A 19316-nucleotide genomic window follows, 5' to 3' on the forward strand; every position below is an offset into this window, starting at 1 on the left:
ATCTCATCATCACCAACGCACAAGTCGCTCTGTCTGGCGTCACCTGAAATACGACATGCACCTGGCGGCCGAACTTCACCGGACTGGGTCTCCCGCCCAACAATGCCACACGATCATTTTTTGACCACAGTGTGTGCAATAGGTGCCTGAAGTCGCGGGCCTGCTTGCTGGAAAGGCCTCTTTCTGGACTCGATAAGGACTATACGAGAAGGGAGCAGAGAGTAGTTTGGGGGCTATTTTGGCAACATTATGTTCAAAATGTTCAAACGTGTGTGAAATCTTATGGGACTTAACGGCTAAAGTCATCAGTCCCTATGCTTACACACTACTTAACCTAAGTTATCCTAAGGACAAACACACACACCCATGCCCGAGGGAGGACTCGAACCTCCGCCGGGACCAGCCGCACAGTCCATGACTGCAGCGCCTTACGAGGTGCATTCAAGTTATAAGGCCTCTGATTTTTTTTCTCCGGACTGGAAAGAGATAGAAACATGCGCATTGTTTTAAAATGAGGCCGCGTTCATTGTCAATACGTCCCAGAGATGGCAGCACAGTACGGCAGATGGAATTTTACCGCCAGCGGCGAGAATGAGAACTGTTTTAAATACTTAAAATGGCGACGTTTTCCTTACTTGAACAGCGTGCAATCATTCATTTTCTGAATTTGCGTGGTGTGAAACCAATTGAAATTCATCGACAGTTGAAGGAGACATGTGGTGATGGAGTTATGGATGTGTCGAAAGTGCGTTCATGGGTGCGACAGTTTAATGAAGGCAGAACATCGTGTGACAACAAACCGAAACAACCTTGGGCTCGCACAAGCCGGTCTGACGACATGATCGAGAAAGTGGAGAGAATTGTTTTGGGGGATCACCGAATGACTGTTGAACAGATCGCCTCCAGAGTTGGCATTTCTGTGGGTTCTGTGCACACAATCCTGCATGACGACCTGAAAATGCGAAAAGTGTCATCCAAGTGGGTGCCACAAATGCTGACGGACGATCACACGGCTGCCCGTGTGGCATGTTGCCAAGCAATGTTGACGCGCAACGACAGCATGAATGGGACTTTCTTTTCGTCGGTTGTGACAATGGATGAGACGTGGATGCCATTTTTCAATCCAGAAACAAAGCGCCAGTCAGCTCAATGGAAGCACATAGATTCACCTCCACCAAAAAAATTTCGGGTAACCGCCAGTGATGAATAAATGATGGTGTCCATGTTCTGGGACAGCGAGGGCGTAATCCTTACCCATTGCGTTCCAAAGGGCACTACGGTAACAGGTGCATCCTACGAAAATGTTTTGAAGAACAAATTCCTTCCTGCACTGCAACAAAAACGTCCGGGAAGGGCTGCGCGTGTGCTGTTTCACCAAGACAACGCACCCGCACATCGAGCTAACGTTACGCAATAGTTTCTTCGTGATAACAACTTTGAAGTGATTCCTCACGCTCCCTACTCACCTGACCTGGCTCCTAGTGACTTTTGGCTTTTTCCAACAATGAAAGACACTCTCCGTGGCCGCACATTCACCAGCCGTGCTGCTATTGCCTCAGCGATTTTCCAGTGGTCAAAACAGACTCCTAAAGAAGCCTTCGCCGCTGCCATGGAATCATGGCGTCAGCGTTGTGAAAAATGTGTACGTCTGCAGGGCGATTACGTCGAGAAGTAACGCTAGTTTCATCGATTTCGGGTGAGTAGTTAATTAGAAAAAGAATCGGAGGCCTTAGAACTTGAATGCACCTCGTAGAACGCTCAGCTAATTCCGCGCAGCGCAACATTATGTAAATCGCCACATCAGCCTCGAATGCAGGACTACTCCGGAACCACCAATGTGCTGAGGGAAAGGCATAATTCCACGCGAACAGCTTTTTTTAAAATTCTGTAACATAAATTCCAGGAGAGGCAAGTGGCGTCTTGTGTCCATCTCCCTCCACATCTACCCCTCTTTCGAACGTCTATGTGTTGGTGCTAACCTTAACTGAGAGGGAAACGTTTATCCAGCGCACCACTGCATACATGAGTGCGGTTAGCTACTTGAAAAACCACATCGAAATTGACCAGTGTAACCGATTTGGTACGACCTGTTGTCGAATCGAAAAAAATGTTTGCCTCCTCAGTCTGATTGCCTTATCATTGCTTATGAGGAAGCGACATACAGCTTGGCGTGACAATTAACTATTTCCAGAACGAAATTTTCACTCTGTAGTGGAGTGTGAGATGTTATGAAACTGTATGCTGGACCGAGACTCAGGACCTTTGCCTTTCGCGGGAAAGTGCTCTACTCGGTCCGGCACACAGTTTTAAACTGCCAGGAAATATCAATTAACTATTTACGTATCTTTCATTGTTATGTGAAGAAAGTTCTAGTATCTTGATTGCGGAGTGCATGGGAATGCGAGGAGAGGAATGTTCGTCACTGATCACGACTGACCACCACAAGAAAGGATCGCCATATTTCTCATCAAACACGTCGTAAACCGTTCACATTTGCCCCTGTTATCCCAGAACGAGAAATGGACCACCTGCAAGATTCTGTGTCGCTGCTCACCATTGTTGGGAGACTAGGAGCAGCTGGAACAGGGAATTAACGCGCCATGCACAGTCTGCCGTTAACACCGAAACATGTCGTGCCATGACTGGAAGCGTGGAATACTAGAGTATGGCGTCACATGGTGTTTAGCAGTGACTCACAGTTCTGCACCACCCAAGACGATCGTCAGAGAATATGGCGGTGACCTGGGGAGGCGTTCCACTCTCCCAATGTTTTGGAGATGGACAGCGATATTACTTCTGGCGTCATGGTTGCGAGGAGCCATCGGGTATGACTTCAGGTCTCGGCTGATAGTTATTGAGGGAAGTCTGATGGCACAATGGTATGTCCTATGTCGTGGACTTACTACGTTCTTATGTGTTACTTCTCATGAGATAGTACCGTGGTGCCATTTTTCAAGTGGACAATGCTTGCCGACACATGGCACGTTTCTTTATCAGCTGTCCGCATGATGCACTGCTGCGTGAGGTACTCCCAAGGCCACCAAGATCCCCAGATCTATACCTAATTGACCAGCTCGGGCGTCAACTTCATTCCGGTACCTGTCTCCAGAACATCAAGGGCCAGTTACAACAGTCACGTGCCAGCTTGCCTCGGGATAGGATACAACGACCTTATGACACCCAACCCAACGGAATGAGTGCATGCATCCATTCCATAGGGAGTGCAATGTCAAACTGATAAGTGGGCTCATATTGCCAAGATCCTCGTAAACTTAAATCGATTTTGTAATCACTGACTTAACATCACATACTTTCTCAACTCGAATAGGTTCATTTTATAGTATCGAAAGAAATTGGCGGCGATCCGAAATGTGAAATAATTTGGGTGAAAGTCACGTTTAAAGCAGCCTCAAACATTGTAATTGGATGTCTCTATAGGCCCCCTGGCTCAGCAGCTGTTGTGGCAGAGCACCTGAAGGAAAATTTGGAAAATATTTCGAGTAGATTTCCCAACCATGTCATAGTACTGGGTGGAGATTTTAATTTACCAGCTATAGGCTGGGAGACTCAAACGTTTATAACGGGTGGCAGGGACAAAGAATCCAGTGAAATTTTTTTAAGTACATTATCTGAAAACTACCTTGAGCAGTTTAAGAGAGAACCGACTCCTGGCGATAACATATTAGACCTTCTGGTGACAAACAGACTCCAACTATTTGAAACAGTTCAAAAAATGGTTCAAATGGCTCTGAGCACTATGGGACTTAACTTCTGAGGTCATCAGTCCCCTAGAACTTAGAATTACTTAAAGCTAACTAACCTAAGGACATCACACACATCCATGCCCGAGGCAGGATTCGAACCTGCGACCGTAGCGGTCGCGCGGTTCCAGACTCTAGCGCCTAGAACCGCTCGGCCACTCCGGCCGGCTGAAACAGTTAACGCAGAACAGCGAATCAGCGATTATAAAGCGGTTACTGCATCGATGATTTCAACCGTAAATAGAAATATTAAAAGAGGTAGGAAGATTTTTCTGTTTAGCAAAAGTGACAAAAAGCAGATTTCAGAGGACTTGACAGCTCAACACAAAAGTTTTATCTCAAGTACAGATAGTGTTGAGGATCAGTGGACAAAGTTCAAAACCGTCGTACAAAATGCATTAGATGAGTATGTGCCAAGCAAGATCGTAAGAGATGGAAAAGAGCAACCGTGGTACAACAACCGAGTTAGAAAACTGCTACGGAAGCAAAGGGAACTTCACAGCAAACGTAAACATTGCCAAAGCCTTGCAGACAAACAAAAGTTACACGAAGCGAAATGTAGTGTGAGAGAGGCGTTCAATGAATTCGAAAGTAAAGTTCTATGTACTGATTTGGCAGAAAATCCCAAGAAATTTTGGTCTTATGTCAAAGCGGTAGGTGGATCAAAACAAAATGTCCGGACACTTTGTGCCCAAAATGGTACTGAAACAGAGGATGACAGACTAAAGGCCGAAATACTAAATGTCTTTTTCCAAAGCTGTTTCACAGAGGAAGACTGCACTGTAGTTCCTTCTCTAGATTGTCGCACAGATGACAGAATAATAGATATCGAAACAGATGACAGAGGGATAGAAAAACAATTAAAATCGCTCAAAAGAGGAAAGGCCGCTGGACCTGATGGGATACCAGTTCGATTTTACACAGAGTACGCGATGGAACTTGCCTCTCTTCTTGCAGCAGTGTACCGTAGGTCTCTAGCAGAGCGTAGCGTTCCAAAAGATTGGAAAAGGGCACATGTCATCCCCGTTTTCAAGAAGGAACGTCGAACAGATGTGCAGAACTAGAGACCTGTATCTGTAACGTTGATCAATTGTAGAATTTTGGAACACGTATTTAGTTCGAGTATAATGACTTTTCTGGAGACTAGGGATCTACTCTGTAGGAATCAGCATGGGTTTCGAAAAAGACGATCGTGTGAAACGCAGCCCGCACTATTCGTCCACGAGACTCAGAGGGCCATAGACACGGGTCCCCATGTAAATGCCGTGTTTCTTGACTTCCGCAAGGCGTTCGATACAGTTCCCGACAGTCGTTTAATGAACAAAGTAAGAGCATATTGACTATCGGACCAATTGTGTGATTGGATTGAAGAGTTCCTAGCTAACTGAACGCAGCATGTCATTCTCAATGGAGAGAAGTCTTTCGAAGTAAGAGTGATTTCAGGTGTACCACAGGGGACTGTCATAGGACCGTTGCTATTCACAATATACATAAATGACCTTGTGGATAACATCGGAAGTTCACTGAAGCTTTTTGCGGATGATGCTGTGGTATATCGAGAGGTTGTATCATTGGAAAATTGTACTGAAATGCAGGAGGATCTGCAACGAATTGACGCATGGTGCAGGGAATGGCAATTGAATCTCAATGTAGACAAGTGTAATGTACTGCGAATACACAGAAAGAAAGATCCTTTATCATTTAGCTACAATATAGCAGGTCAGCAACTGGAAGCAGTTAATTCCATAAATTATCTGGGAGTAGGCATTAAGAGTGATTTAAAATGGAATGATCATATAAAGTTGATCGTCGGTAAAGCAGATTCCAGACTGAGATTCATTGGAAGAATCCTAAGGAAATACCATCCGAAAACAAAAGAAGTAGGTTACAATACACTTGTTCGCCCATTGCTTGAATATTGCTCACCAGTGTAGGATCCGTACCAGATAGGGTTGATAGAAGATATAGAGAAGTTCCAACGGAGAGCAGTGCGCTTCGTTACAGGATCATTTAGTAATCGCGAAAGCGTTACGGAGATGATAGATAAACTCCAGTGGAAGACTGCAGGAGAGACGCTCAGTAGCTCGGTACGGGCTTTTGTTGAAGTTTCGAGAACATACCTTCACCGAGGAGTCAAGCAGTATATTGCTCCCTCCTACTTATATCTCGCGAAGAGACCATGAGGATAAAATCAGAGAGATTAGAGCCCACACAGAGGCATACCGACAATCTTTCTTTCCACGAACAATACGAGGCCGGCCGGTGTGGCCGTGCGGTTCTAAGCGCTTCAGTTTGGAACCGCGTGACCGCTACGGTCGCAGGTTCGAATCCTGCCTCGGGTATGGATGTGTGTGATGTCATTAGGTTAGTTAGGTTTAAGTAGTTCTAAGTTCTAGGGGACTGATGACCTCAGTAGTTAAGTCCCATAGTGCTCAGAGCCACGTGAACCATTTGAACAATACGAGACTGGAATAGAAGGGAGAACAGATAGAGGTACTCAAAGTACCCTCTGCCACACACCGTCAGGATGCTTGCGGAGTATGGATGTAGATGTAGATATAGATGAGAAGGTTCATTTTATTTGTTCCTCCACTTTTGGCTACTTCACCGTTGTGTTAGGCTGTGTACGTCTAGGATTAAGAAATGCTAAATAGTACGTCAGTGCTACATGTCCGTTGTGGCCTTAATGGATGGTCCTGTGCGTAGCAACCGATTTTAGTCAGATTGCACATAATTTATCGCTGACTGAAAAGGACCATTGACGAAATTTCACAAACCAATCGTAAGCAGCCTTTTCCGAAAGGCAACTAATAGCCGCAAGCAAAGAAAGAGGTTCGAGGCATTTTTGTTGGTTTAGGTCTTTGCGAAGGTCGTGAGAAATCATCCGGCCAAAGCATTCACGTAAAATTTCCGTTTTCTTCACGAAGTGTCTCTTTTTCGCACGGTGTAGACAAACAGTTCGTCCAACTTCTGACATGCCATCGTTTTAACAATAGCAAATAAGTAAACTTGAAACAATACTAATGTCACCTGTCAGTGGCGTCATCTGTTTCTCCTTTGCAAAACTTCAAAATTGACTCTGACAACGTAACTAAACCTGTCATCATTCTATAGGTCTACACTACGTATGTATTATCTGATTTACACTGATGAATGGAAACATTATGACCACTGCCCACAGCGAGACTACATGCCACCTGGTGCTTTGCGGTCACGTGACGTGTGAGGAAAGTACAGTGAGAAGAGAACTCGTTCCATAGGAGCCGGCGGGCCCATGGGAACCGACCGGCCGCCGTGTCATTCTTGGACAACGATGTCACTGGCAGTTTTAAGTGAGGGGTATTTTGAACTGTGGTTGCGTAAGATACGGGTAGAGGACGGGGCTGAACAACCACTGCCAACCGCAGCAAACAATTGCGCAATAGCCACAACTACTTTGCGTGTACCGTTATTTGCTTTGTGTGATGGAGTGCTTTTTTTCTGTTCTTGTTTTGAAGTGAGTGCAGAGACTAATCCTGGTGCATAAAGGGATTTGAATGCTTCTCTCGCCACAAGAAAAGGAATCAGCAATCCCTATGACCGTTGTGTTAGTCCTGCTTTCGTGGAAGTACAGAACGTGGACGTAGGATGGCAGCCCTTCGAGAGGGAGGCGGGGCTTATTCCCCCGCACGGCTCCTCCCCCTCGGGTAATATGTCCTCGTTTGTTTACGGTCGCGACCGACTGTCACGATACACTGCCCGCGTAACATGCATTGGCGTGGGGTCAGCACACAGCTCTGCCAGGCGTTGTCAGTTTTCGCGACCTGGTACCGCTACTACTTGTACAAGTAGCGTGATGAAGCTGAATGCATTCCATGCCAGTCCTCCCACCAAAGAAAAAACCCCTGGCACTACCAGGAATCGAACCCAGGCCCTCTGCATGGCAGTCAACTACACTGACCACTCACCTACACAGGAATTAATTGTAGAAGCCCTGTACAGATTTATTGAATGTTCCATTCAGGCGTTTATTTTAGCTGAAGTATACATTTTGACACGTTACAAATTTTACAGGATAAATGCCCGAATATCTGCTGTTTGAAAATTACAGTCGGTATACAAAAATTTGATTAACTTTAATTAAAGTGAAACGAAATACTCACAACCTAATAATTTCAGAAAGCTACAAATTACTTGATACAAAAGTTATTGTACTGTTTCTCAGTGTTTCGTTGTTGTTGTTGTTGCTGTTGTGGTCTTTAGTCCTGAGACTGGTTTGAGGCAGCTCTCCATGCTACCCTATCCCGTGCAAGCTTCTTCATCTCCCAGTACTTACTGCAACCTACATCCTTCTGAATCTGCTTAGTGTATACATGTCTTGGTCTCCCTCTACGATTTTTACCCTCCACGCTGCCTTCCAATGTTAAATTTGTGATTGCTTGATGCCTCAGAACATGTCCTACCAACCGGTCCCTTCTTCTTGTCAAGTTGTGCCAAAAACCCCTCTTCTCTCCAATTCTATTCAATACCTCCTCATTAGTTACGTGATCTACCTATCTAATCTTCAGCATTCTTATGTAGCACCACATTTCGAAAGCTTCTATTCTCTTCTTGTCCAAACTATTTATCGTCCATGTTTCACTTCCATACATGGCTACACTCCATACAAATACTTTCAGAAACGACTTCCTAACACTTAAATCTATACCTAATGTTAACAAATTTCTCTTCTTTAGAAACGCTTTCCTTGCCATTGCCAGTCTACATTTTATATCCTCTCTACTTCGACTACCATCAGTTATTTTGCTCCCCAAATAGCAAAACTGCTTTACTACTTTAAGTGTCTCATTTCCTAATCTAATTCCCTCAGTATCACCTGACTCAATTCTACATTCCATTATCCTCGTTTTGCTTTTGTTGATGTTCATCTTATATCCTCCTTTCAAGACACTGTCCATTCCGTTCAACTGCTCTTCCAGGTCCTTTGCTGTCTCTGACAGAATTACAATGTCATCGGCGAACCTCAAAGTTTTTATTTCTTCTCCATGGATTTTAATACCTACTCCGAATTTTTCTTTTGTTTCCTTCAGTGTTTCGTAGGATATGTTTTTGATTTAATCACTGCCTCGCTTCTGCAAGGCATCGAGTCAATCAAATGTCTGAGAGAGAGGAATGACTTTAAATATTTATATGTCTGAAAGAACAGACACCACACATATATAAATATATGCGCTTTGACGGCCATTAAGATTATTTTCTTGCAGATGCACTCGCTCTCCTTAACTCTTGTAGGAATCACCGTGAGTCTGCGAGCGATGAAGATTGTGGGCAGGAGCCGCTAGGGGTAAGTTGCGTGCGCCAAGTTGGGAATCAAGGTTGGACGGGAAGCGTGCTCGGATATCGGAAGAGATTGAAAGACGAAATGCTGGGCGGATAAATACGCATTGGATGGCGGCCTAATGCTCATATAACAAAAATCATCAAGGTGTCAATGTATTTGCTAGTAAATTTACGAACTGGTTAAGTACCAATTATCAAACTCGTACCTACATGTGCGAGCCGTGAATCTGTCAAAAAGAAAGGAAGTTTCGAAATCAGCAGAGACTTAACACAAGCTTTGATGAACGAGGCTAGAGAAGGAAATATCTTGTAGCGTTGCCGAAGAAACCACTTCACAATTCGCCTGATGTGATTTACGTAAATCACAGAAAATCTAAATCACAGAAAATCTAAATCACAGAAAATCTAAATCTAGATGGTCAATAAACGTCAATGCGAACCCTGCCATTCACGATATTAGTCTACTGGCTTAAACCAGTATATCTAGTCGCTTAGGTGAATTAGGTGATACTCAGTCTTTTTCAAATGCGATATTAAAAATGAGCAAGAGGCAACCTAATTATCGAAGGTTAGCACACTGATTGCTCTAAACTAATAGGAGATTCATATTGTGGAAAAGTACTCAAAAAAATGGCTCTGAGCACTATGGGACTTAACATCTGAGGTCATCAGTCCCCTAGAACTTAGAACTACTTAAACCTAACTAACCTAAGGACATCACACACATCCATGCCCGAGGCAGGATTCGAACCTGCGACCGTAGCAGTCGCGCGGTTCCGGACTGAGCGCCTAGAACCGCACGGCCACCACGGCCGGCGAAAAGCACTCCTTAGATATCAAAGAATCAGTTCTGCACGATGAATTTGAAAATATTTTATACCATTATGCCTCAAGCTTTTAAACCTGATGAAAACTGATGACGTCTCATACGAACGTAAACAGTACAAAGAGCTCTTTTTCTTCTTGTTCATTATTCAGTTGTAGCAGTACAAAAAATGTTATAAACTTACTTACAGGGTACAAATATAGACGACACGTACTTGGCAGTGTTAATTAATTCACTTTCAAAGCTATAACCTAACGTCCTTCTCCTACTTTAGGTGTAGCTTTTTTAGCTTTTTGTGAGAAAACAGGTAACTCTGGTGTACTTTCAGTGTGTATGCAGTCCTCCAAGGGGCGCTAATTAGCTCTGAATAACGCTGGGCTTCTTCGTAATATAAATGAAAGAAAGAGAAAGTGCGGACGGTGATGCTGGTTACTCTGTACAACAGAAGTACCGAAAGAGACCCGGCGCACCAAGAGAAATACGACGAAAGACTCTTTCAGTTGCGTTAATGACGCGTGTTTGTTTTATTTTGTAACGATTCCCCGTCCTTCTCTTACGCTCTCTGTGTTTCTCCCTCTCTCCTAACTTTCTTTTAAGACTGTGTTCGCGAAACAATTTCTTCTCCGACACGCAGTTGGATTCGTTATGGCCCTTTTCCTGCTCTATGAGACAAACAGGCAGTATTTAAAAACAGGCATATCTACTAACCAACTATCCCAGAACCCGGAGCACCATGTCCTCACACATTTGGAGGTTGTCCGTCTAACGCCTCCCAAGGGCAACAAAATTGTGATTTTCAATATTTCGCATCATTTTTGACCGAATTTAAACATTTAAAATGACGTCATAATCTACTCAATAAAGGGTATAATCATATATTAGAAGTTAAACGCAACAAGCCAAGTACTATACACGGTCCAGTCACCTTAATGTGACCACCGCCTATCCGCCTATGTTGGACGCCAACGTGCAATAACCACTCACATAAGGCCGGTGGCCGCACTAGGAGTGGAAGATACATAAAGCGTGAAAGCGTGTCGGGGGAATGAATGGAGTGGGGAAGGTGACGGCGGGGCGGGGAGGGGGGGGGGGAGCGACCAGGCAAACAGTGCAGCCGCTGTCGTAATACGAAAACGTAGTGATTTATCTGACATCCAAAAGGACATGATCATTGGCTTTCGGGCCATGAGTGGATGCATTTCCGAAACGGCTAAGTTTGTAAACAGTTCGCACGCCGCCTTGGATGAAGTGTACAGTGCACGGCAAAATGGCGTTATCCAAAACTGGTGGTGCCGAGGCAACTTTATACCACAGGGCATAGATGCCAAGGGTGAACGACGGCTGCGGAGATTTATTTATTTATCGTGTCAAAAGTAAAGAAATATCAAATCAATATGAGTGTTGACATAATTTTACACAAAAGAAGCCAAAAATTGAACACTTCAAGTGCATTTGGTGTAGCTCTCATAAGGTCTTACATGGTGCAGGTGGTTGGTGATGAGGGACACTGAAGGAAATGGCTGTTAATCTGCTCAACGCCACACTGGCAAAGAACTGAGTCCGCAGAGAAACCTCAAGTCCGCAGATTGGTCTTGCATCTCGCTGTGTTTGATCGTAATCTATTGAGAGACCTCCATATTGACCATTGCTCCGAATGTCCAGGGGAAGTTCTTCCTTTGGAGCATCCATTTTCCCAAATACCGACATTTCTCCCACCATCGCGAGATCCTTGCCGTATGTGGATTCTCGATGAGAGCCTCAGTAGTTGTGAAGAAGTTGTTTCTTGATTTCAGCCTAGGATGTGCGGGCTGACGACCATATAGTGGATGGGCTTCCTTCGTTGTGGCCTTACTTTTCTCATATCTCGAAGCTACCTCACTCCTGATTTCAGGAGGAGCTATGCCAGCGAGTCAGGAGTAGGTCTTAAGCAACCCGTGATAATCCGGCCATACTCATTTAGAGCCACATATACGTTCCTGGCATGACTGGACTTGTACCATACCAAACATGCATATTCGGCAGTGGAATAACATAAAGCAAGCGCGCTTGAGCGCACAGTGCATGGCAGCTGATATGTATACCGGCGATTAGACGTGCAACTGTTGAGCAACTGACCAGCCGGATGAATGAAGGGGCTGCCAACAGTGTCTACTCAACGATAGTTCAGGGAACGTTGCTGGGCATGGCCTTCGTAGCAGCCGCCTTGTTCCGTACTCATGCTGACTGCTGTTTATTGGCGACGAAGGCTAGAATTTGCACGCCAGTACCGCAGCTGGAAGTCCAATGAGATGCGACTGGTATCCTTTATTCTCTATCGGTCAGATTGATGTTGGCGTGTACAACCCCGCAAGAATCATCGAAAGGGTCCTGGCAGCAGGAGGGAGCGTTATGATCTGGGGAATGTTTTCGTGGTTTTCCCTGGGTGATATCATCATTCTGGAAGGTATACTCGATCAACACAAGTGTGCTGCTATCAGTGGGGATGGTGTCTACCCCTACGAGCGTTTGTGTTTCCTCCGCACGATGGCATCTACCAGCTGGACAATGCAATGTGTAATATGGCTCGCTGTGTACGTGCATGGTTGGAAGAGTACCCAGGAAAAGCTAACCTGACTCCCCTGGCGACCAAACCCATAGGATTTAAACCAACCGAGAATATGTGGAACTACCTCAGTCGGACTGTTCACGCCATGGATGCTCAACCGTCAAATCTAACGCAGCTGGTCACAGCACTGGAGTCGGCATAGCTCTATATCCCTTTAAAGATTTGTAAATTTGTACCTGCCGATGCAAGTAAAGCAGCTAACAGATATATGGGAATAGTGTATAAAATACTTAAAACAGGTTCGGAAGAAGATACCATTATTGGTATCAAAACCTAGGTAAACTAAAAAAAAATTATACCTTGCAACTGAAGATAGAATTTCTTATTGTCTGAACCTTGAGAAAATTGACCTGATGCAGCACACTCATTTGCGATCACGCTGCGCCATTGATAAGGCCAGAGTGAGAATTCACAACATTCCTCATATTTCATAAACGGTTTCTGATATCGAAATGAGATTTTGCAAATGATAGCATGCAAAGAGGAGAGTATTTTACCATACCGTTATCATGTAAAACTTCATTATCTACTGTGTTGCCGGCCGATGTGGCCGAGCGACTCTAGACGCTCCAGTTTGGAACCGCCCGACCGCTACGGTCGCAGGTTCGAATCCTGTCTCGGGCATGGATGTGTGTGATGTCCTTAAGTTAGTTACGTTTAAGTAGTTCAAAGTTATAGGGGACTAATGACCTGAGATGTTCTAGTAACTACAGACTTTTTCTGTGAAAGAATGTAATTTTTAATGAACATCGATAGCTGGTGAAATGGGAGATGCTATGCGTTTTGGAACAATGTTTGTGAAGACATAACATGTTTTTTTGTATCGAGGATGTGCTTCTTCGTAATCTACTGAGTTTACTTTTCCTCAATTCCTCGCTTAATAAACGAAGTAAACCACTGTTTTAGAATTCTCTTGCAATTGTGCCTGCACAACATGTTAATAGGTGAGACAGTGTGAACTCCACTGTGTAGCAAAAAAAAAAAAAAAAAAAAAAAAAAAAAAAAAAAAAAAAAAAAAAAAAAAAAAAATTGACATGACAACCAGAGAAATGTGTAGGTTTGTAGGTTTTACTCAAAATTCGCCACTCATGACGCTTCTCTGAAATTTACAAATGGTTAACAAGCCAGGCAAAAACAAATCGATGCATTTTCAGCAGAATTCTTTTCAGATACTAACGACAACACAGGTGACAGCAGATGTTTTTGAATGGTCACCATGCAAGTGCGAGCGTGGAGGGGCCCGGCTTAACATTTACAAAAAATGTGAGCGTAGGCTTCAGTTTAGAATGGGACTTCCCCTCCAGCGCTCGGCATTTCCCCTACAAAGCCTGCCCATAACCCCTACCACAACTGCTCTTCTCAAGTATGCCCTGCCATCTGCGCATCTACTGGCCATGGCATTCTGCGCAGACTGTACCACTGTGCCATCAAGAGTTCCTTCAATTGCTACTGACCGTGACCTGAAGTCACACGATGACGCCAGAAGTAACACTGCTGTGCATCTCCAAAACTTCTGGAAGAATGGGACCTCTCCCCAGATCACTGACAATTTCACTCGGGTTAATGCAGAACCGCGAGTAATTACTGAACACAAAGCAAACGCCATTCATCGGCTCTCCCTGCTTCCAAGTCACAGCACCACTTCAAATGCCGCCATTTATGTTGTGTTAAGGACAGTTGCTGCATGGAACTATCATGCCCTAGCCGGCTGCTGCTATCCTCCTACAAATCATGCAGAATGACACCACAAACTGCAGGGAGTCCATTACTTGTTCTCAGATGGCAGACGCAAATGTGAAGGGGCTACGCCGTGCTTGGTGCACAATATGGCAATTCTCCCCTGTGGTAATCAGACAAGGTCGACTGCAACCTTAGTAATGAAGGTAGGGGTATTATCATATCCGAATGCACCCCCGACCCCCTTCTAGATCCGCATATTGCACGATTCGACCAGCTGGCCAAATGGAAACCACAACAAGGCCCTTTCAAATTCTTCATGTGCTGATAACGCTGTTTCACTCCAGTATGTGGCATCTCCATGTTCTGAGGGATCACTCAATGTCTTAGACTACCCAGCCCCATGTATAGGGTGTAAGTTTTAAGTTGACAAACCAGAATAACTCAAAAAATAAGCTACACCCAAAAAATATGTAGAATCCAAAGTTGATTATTATCGAAGGGGACATCTGCTGGTGCTAAAATTAGCCCACCACTCCAGCCGCCTGGGGGTGGGGCGGGAGGCAACTTTAAAATTTCAAATGGGAACCCACATTTTTTGATTGCAGAATCACATTCTACATTAAAAAAACTACGTACATTTTGTCTTAAACATTTGTTTTGATTCTTGGTAGCTGGCGCTGCAATTCAAGAAAATCCATGTTCTCATTTTTGCGTGGAAAATGGTTACGGATAAATAAAAAATACTTATTTACTTCGTAAAGATTGATGTTGACCCAAATGTTAATTTTTTCCGCGGACTCAGATAAGTTTTGTTTGTAAAACTCTAATTCCTTTCTCTCAAACCCCGACCAATGGGGGGAGAGGGAGAGTTTTAGTTTTAGTGAATCAAAATTTACGAAGTAAATAAGTATTTTTTATTTATCCGTAACCATTTTCCACGCAAAAATGAGAACATGGATTTTCTTAAATTGCAGCGCCAACTACCAAGAATCGAAACATAAGACAACATGTACGTAGGTTTTTGTGTAGAATCGGATTCTGCAATAAAAAATGGGATTTCTCATTTGAAATTTTAAAGTTGCCTCCTGCCCCACCCCCAGTGGGCTGGGATGGCGGGCTAATTTTAGCACAAGCAGATGTCTCCCTTGAAAATAATCAGCTTTGGATTCTACACATTTTTTCTGTGTAGCTTATTTTTCGAGTTACTCTAGTTTGTCAATTTAAGATTTACACCATGTATACCCTACCAGGCCTGGTAACCACACTAAACAAGAGCAACAACGACTGTGTTGGTCGCTATACCTGTCTCTCAGAGAATTGCAACTCTAATAATTTACATACCCACGATGTTGTGTATAAGTGCGAAATTCCACTGACCTCTAACGATGTCTTTCTGGTCCTCCTTTGTCAAATAGTGTATATTAAAACATTTGAAACCTTTGGCTGGAGAGCTGTTTTATCCGCTGCGAGCCTGCACCCTCGTGAGGATTTTAAACGACAATAAAGCAAAAAAAGCAACACTATCACTTTTTCATGCTGCGCTTCGCTGATTATGGCTGAAAACGTGCTCCACTGTGTTATACCTGGCTGTGATTTTAGGCTCTCATTCTCTCTGGTAATTTCTTCAACCTGTTTGCTCAATAACTGATTGGACTCGGGGACGACTAGAGACTTCCTTGGTGGATCTTTTGGTCGGCTATCTGTCTAGCTCAAGGCATCAAGGCCCGCAGTGGTATGTGAGTTACCAGTGAATTTGGTGTAGTGTGAAGACTAGCGCAACAAATTCCTTTTGTAGGACTGGCTAGGCGTGTTACAATGTTTTAATATGCTGTTACAGCTGAGGATTGGAGACAGTGCAGTACATACTATTCGCGTATTCTGTTCCAGTGGTTCCTCAGGAAGCTGTAGGCCAGTGGCTGTCCCACGGTGTTGGACGAGACGGCGCTGAAGACGCGAGCTGAGTCCTGTCGCCGAATGCCAGAGCCCTCCGTCACCGCCTTCTCCAGGTACCTGCACACACACACAAACAGGATGTCGTCAATCTTGAATTCCATGTAATATGCTCGGCTAGCGCTACGTTACAGGATACCAACAAAAATGCACATTAATAAAATAATAATCCAACGTTTCTGGAAAACTATTGGGCGAAATGTAGGTCTCAATACAGTACTGACTGAAGACTCCAGCCACTTAACGTACATATATATTAAGTATATATGAAGATAGTATCTGTTCTTTCGGACATTTCCGACCATTGACCGCCTTCTTCTATGCGGATGCACACGTATTGCCCGAACTCTTATGGGACTCGGTAAGATTGTCTGCCGCGAGTAAATGAGTATAATGGTGAGGGGGCACTACGAATGTAGTGTGTGGACATTAAGTTGGGAATGTGGGTCTCACGGGGTGCGTGCAAGGGATAAGTCCCTGCAGTCGCCATATCCTCTGTGCCCTTGGTGGTTCAGATGGATAGAGCGTCTGCCATGTAAGCAGGAGATCCCGGGTTCGAGTCCTGGTCAGGGCACACATTTTCAACTGTAGAGGACTTAAGATAAAATAAGGCAGAAGGGATAGATAACATTCCATCAGAATTTCTAAAATCATTGGGAGATGTGGCAACAAAACGACTCTTCACGTTGGTATGTAGAATGTATGAGTCTGAAGACATACAATCTGACTTTGGGGAAAATATCATCCATACAATGCCGAAGACTGTAAGAGCAGACAAGTGCGAGAATTATTGCACAATCAGCTTAACAGCTAACGCATCCAAGTTATTGACAAGAATAGTATACAGTAGAATGGAAAAGAAAACTGAGGATGTGCCAGATGTAGATCAGTTTGGCCTCAGAAAAGGAAAGGCACGAGAGAGGCAATTTTGACGTAGCGGTTGATAATGGAAGCAAGAATAAAGAAAAACAAAGAAGCACACATAGGATTTGTCGACCTGGAAAAAGCCTTCGACAATGTAAAATGTTGCAAGATGTTCGAAATTTTGAGAAAAATTGGGGTAAGGTGTAGGGAGGGACGGGTCATATACAATATGCACAACAGCCAAGAGTGAATAATAAGAGTGGACGACCAAGAACGAAGTGCTCGTATTAAAAAGGGTGTAAGACAAGGATGAACCCTTTCGCCCCTACTGTTCAATCTGTACATCGAGAAATATCAATGATACGATTCGCTCGTGACATTGCTAACCTGAGTGAAAGTGAAGAAGAATTACATGATCTGAACGGAATGAACAATCTAATGAGTACAGAATATGGATTGAGAGAAAATCGAAGAAAGCCGAAGGTAATGAGAAGGAGCAGAAACGAGAACAGCGAGAAACTTAACATTACGATTGATGGACACGAAGTGGATGAAGTTAAGAAATTCTGCTATCTAAACAGTAAAATAATCAATGACGGACGGAGTAAGGAGGACATCAAAAGCAGACTAGCAGTGGCGAAAAGAGCATTCCTGGGCAAGAGAACTCTACTAGTATCAAACATAGGCCTTAATTTGAGGAAGAAATTTCTGAGCATTCCATGGTAGTGAAACACTGACTGTGGGAAAACCGTAACAGAAGAGAATCGAAGCATTTGAAATGTGGTGCTACAGACGAATGTTGAAAACTACATGAACTGATAAGGTAAGGAATGAGGAGGTTCTGCGCAGAATCGGGGAGGAAAGGAATATGTGGAAAACACTGAGAAGGAGAAGGGACAGGATGATAGGATATCTATTAAGACATGAGGGAATGATTTCCATGGTACTAGAGGGAGCTGTAGAGGGAAATAGATCCAGCAAATAATTGAGGACGTAGGTTGTAAGTGCTACTCTGATGTAGAGGTTGTCACAGGAGAGGAATTCGTGGCGGACCGCATGAAACCAGTCAGAAGACTGATTACCCCTCCCCCCCCCCCTCCCCCCAAAAAAGGAAAAGAACTTCTGCAAACAAAACATGAAATGGTTTCAAAATTAACTTTTATAGGAGGAAGTCACTTGCAGATGTGACAGTACTAGGCGAAAGAGCGGCGCGGTAAGAGTAGTGGACACCGAATAACTCACTACCTCGTCCTAGAGTATACACCGGCGCAACGCCGACTTTTCCAACGCTAGGCATGGAATTAATAGTCTCTCGCGGAAGAAATGGCCAAGGCAAGGTCCGAACGTAAGGCACAAGATTACCACACGGAAGTACCGGCAGAGACGGGTGGAGCTCCCTACTCGGACATTACACACGTGGGCACTCCCAGGAGAGTCTTAAAACCTTAGGATGAGCGTCCCGGCACGAAGTGCGTAGCATCGTGCCGTGTCGGCCGCGGCGCGGGCGCAGGGCCAAAGTCGATGTTGATGTGGAACTGTGAGGAGATCAAGACTGAGGACGAAACTAGGATGGCGGAAGCATCCATCGGAACCGAGCTGTCCTTTTTGTGCCGGTAGCCGGCGACCGTATTAGGCCGGTATCCGTTCGCACGGCAGGCTCAACAGCATTTATAGAACTGTCGAAAAATAGACACGGTTTTTGTATACAGCGAATATCACCTAACTGTTCGAGCTGGCATACAGATGTGTGTCGAAAAGTATCGTTATCTGACTTTGCGAACACTGATCTGTCTTTGCGAGAACTTTAAGAAAGCTGGAAGTGTAAAGATAAAACTACGCCAATGGGAATAATAGTAAATGAAGAAAGAAATGAAACCAAACCAACATTGTAGCGAAGGTAACACAAAATCCACGTGGTCTATGAAGCAGCAGAACGTGCAGCTGTTTCAGTGGAAGGACTGCTCTGCGAATATTACATTCTCTCACATTTCATCCTTCCCATATTCCGCTCCATGAGCAACTTCATGTCAATGATTTTCAGATCGTGTTTAGTTCTCCAAAAACTGAAAAGTGGTGTGGCATTTCTGGGTAAGATTTTGTTTCCAGATGAAGCATCGCTTGGATACCATGAGCAAACCAGTCTTCGCAAAATACACTACCTGTGTAATGGAAAAGTTTATCATGCGAGCTTGTTTTCTGCCTTGTGACTCACTTCCTTCTTCTGCGTTCAACAAATTTGGAAAACAAAACATGAACCTCAACGACAGAAAACATGGGCTCACCGCCGACCATCCAATTCATTTTCGCTGCA

At 44.2% G+C, this 19316-nt stretch overlaps 1 protein-coding gene across 1 annotated transcript in view; it reads right to left on the minus strand.

Annotated features, from left to right (window-relative positions):
* LOC126203398 (aminopeptidase N) overlaps positions 1-19316 on the minus strand; it is a 320824-nt gene that overhangs the window by 28590 nt on the left and 272918 nt on the right. The window contains exon 14 of the mRNA XM_049937703.1: positions 16058-16201. Within this exon, the coding sequence (XP_049793660.1) occupies positions 16058-16201 (144 nt within the window). The remainder of the gene's footprint in view (positions 1-16057; positions 16202-19316) is intronic.

The sequence above is a fragment of the Schistocerca nitens genome, chromosome 9, assembly GCF_023898315.1.
Source record: "Schistocerca nitens isolate TAMUIC-IGC-003100 chromosome 9, iqSchNite1.1, whole genome shotgun sequence".
Taxonomy (NCBI): Eukaryota; Metazoa; Arthropoda; class Insecta; order Orthoptera; family Acrididae; genus Schistocerca; species Schistocerca nitens.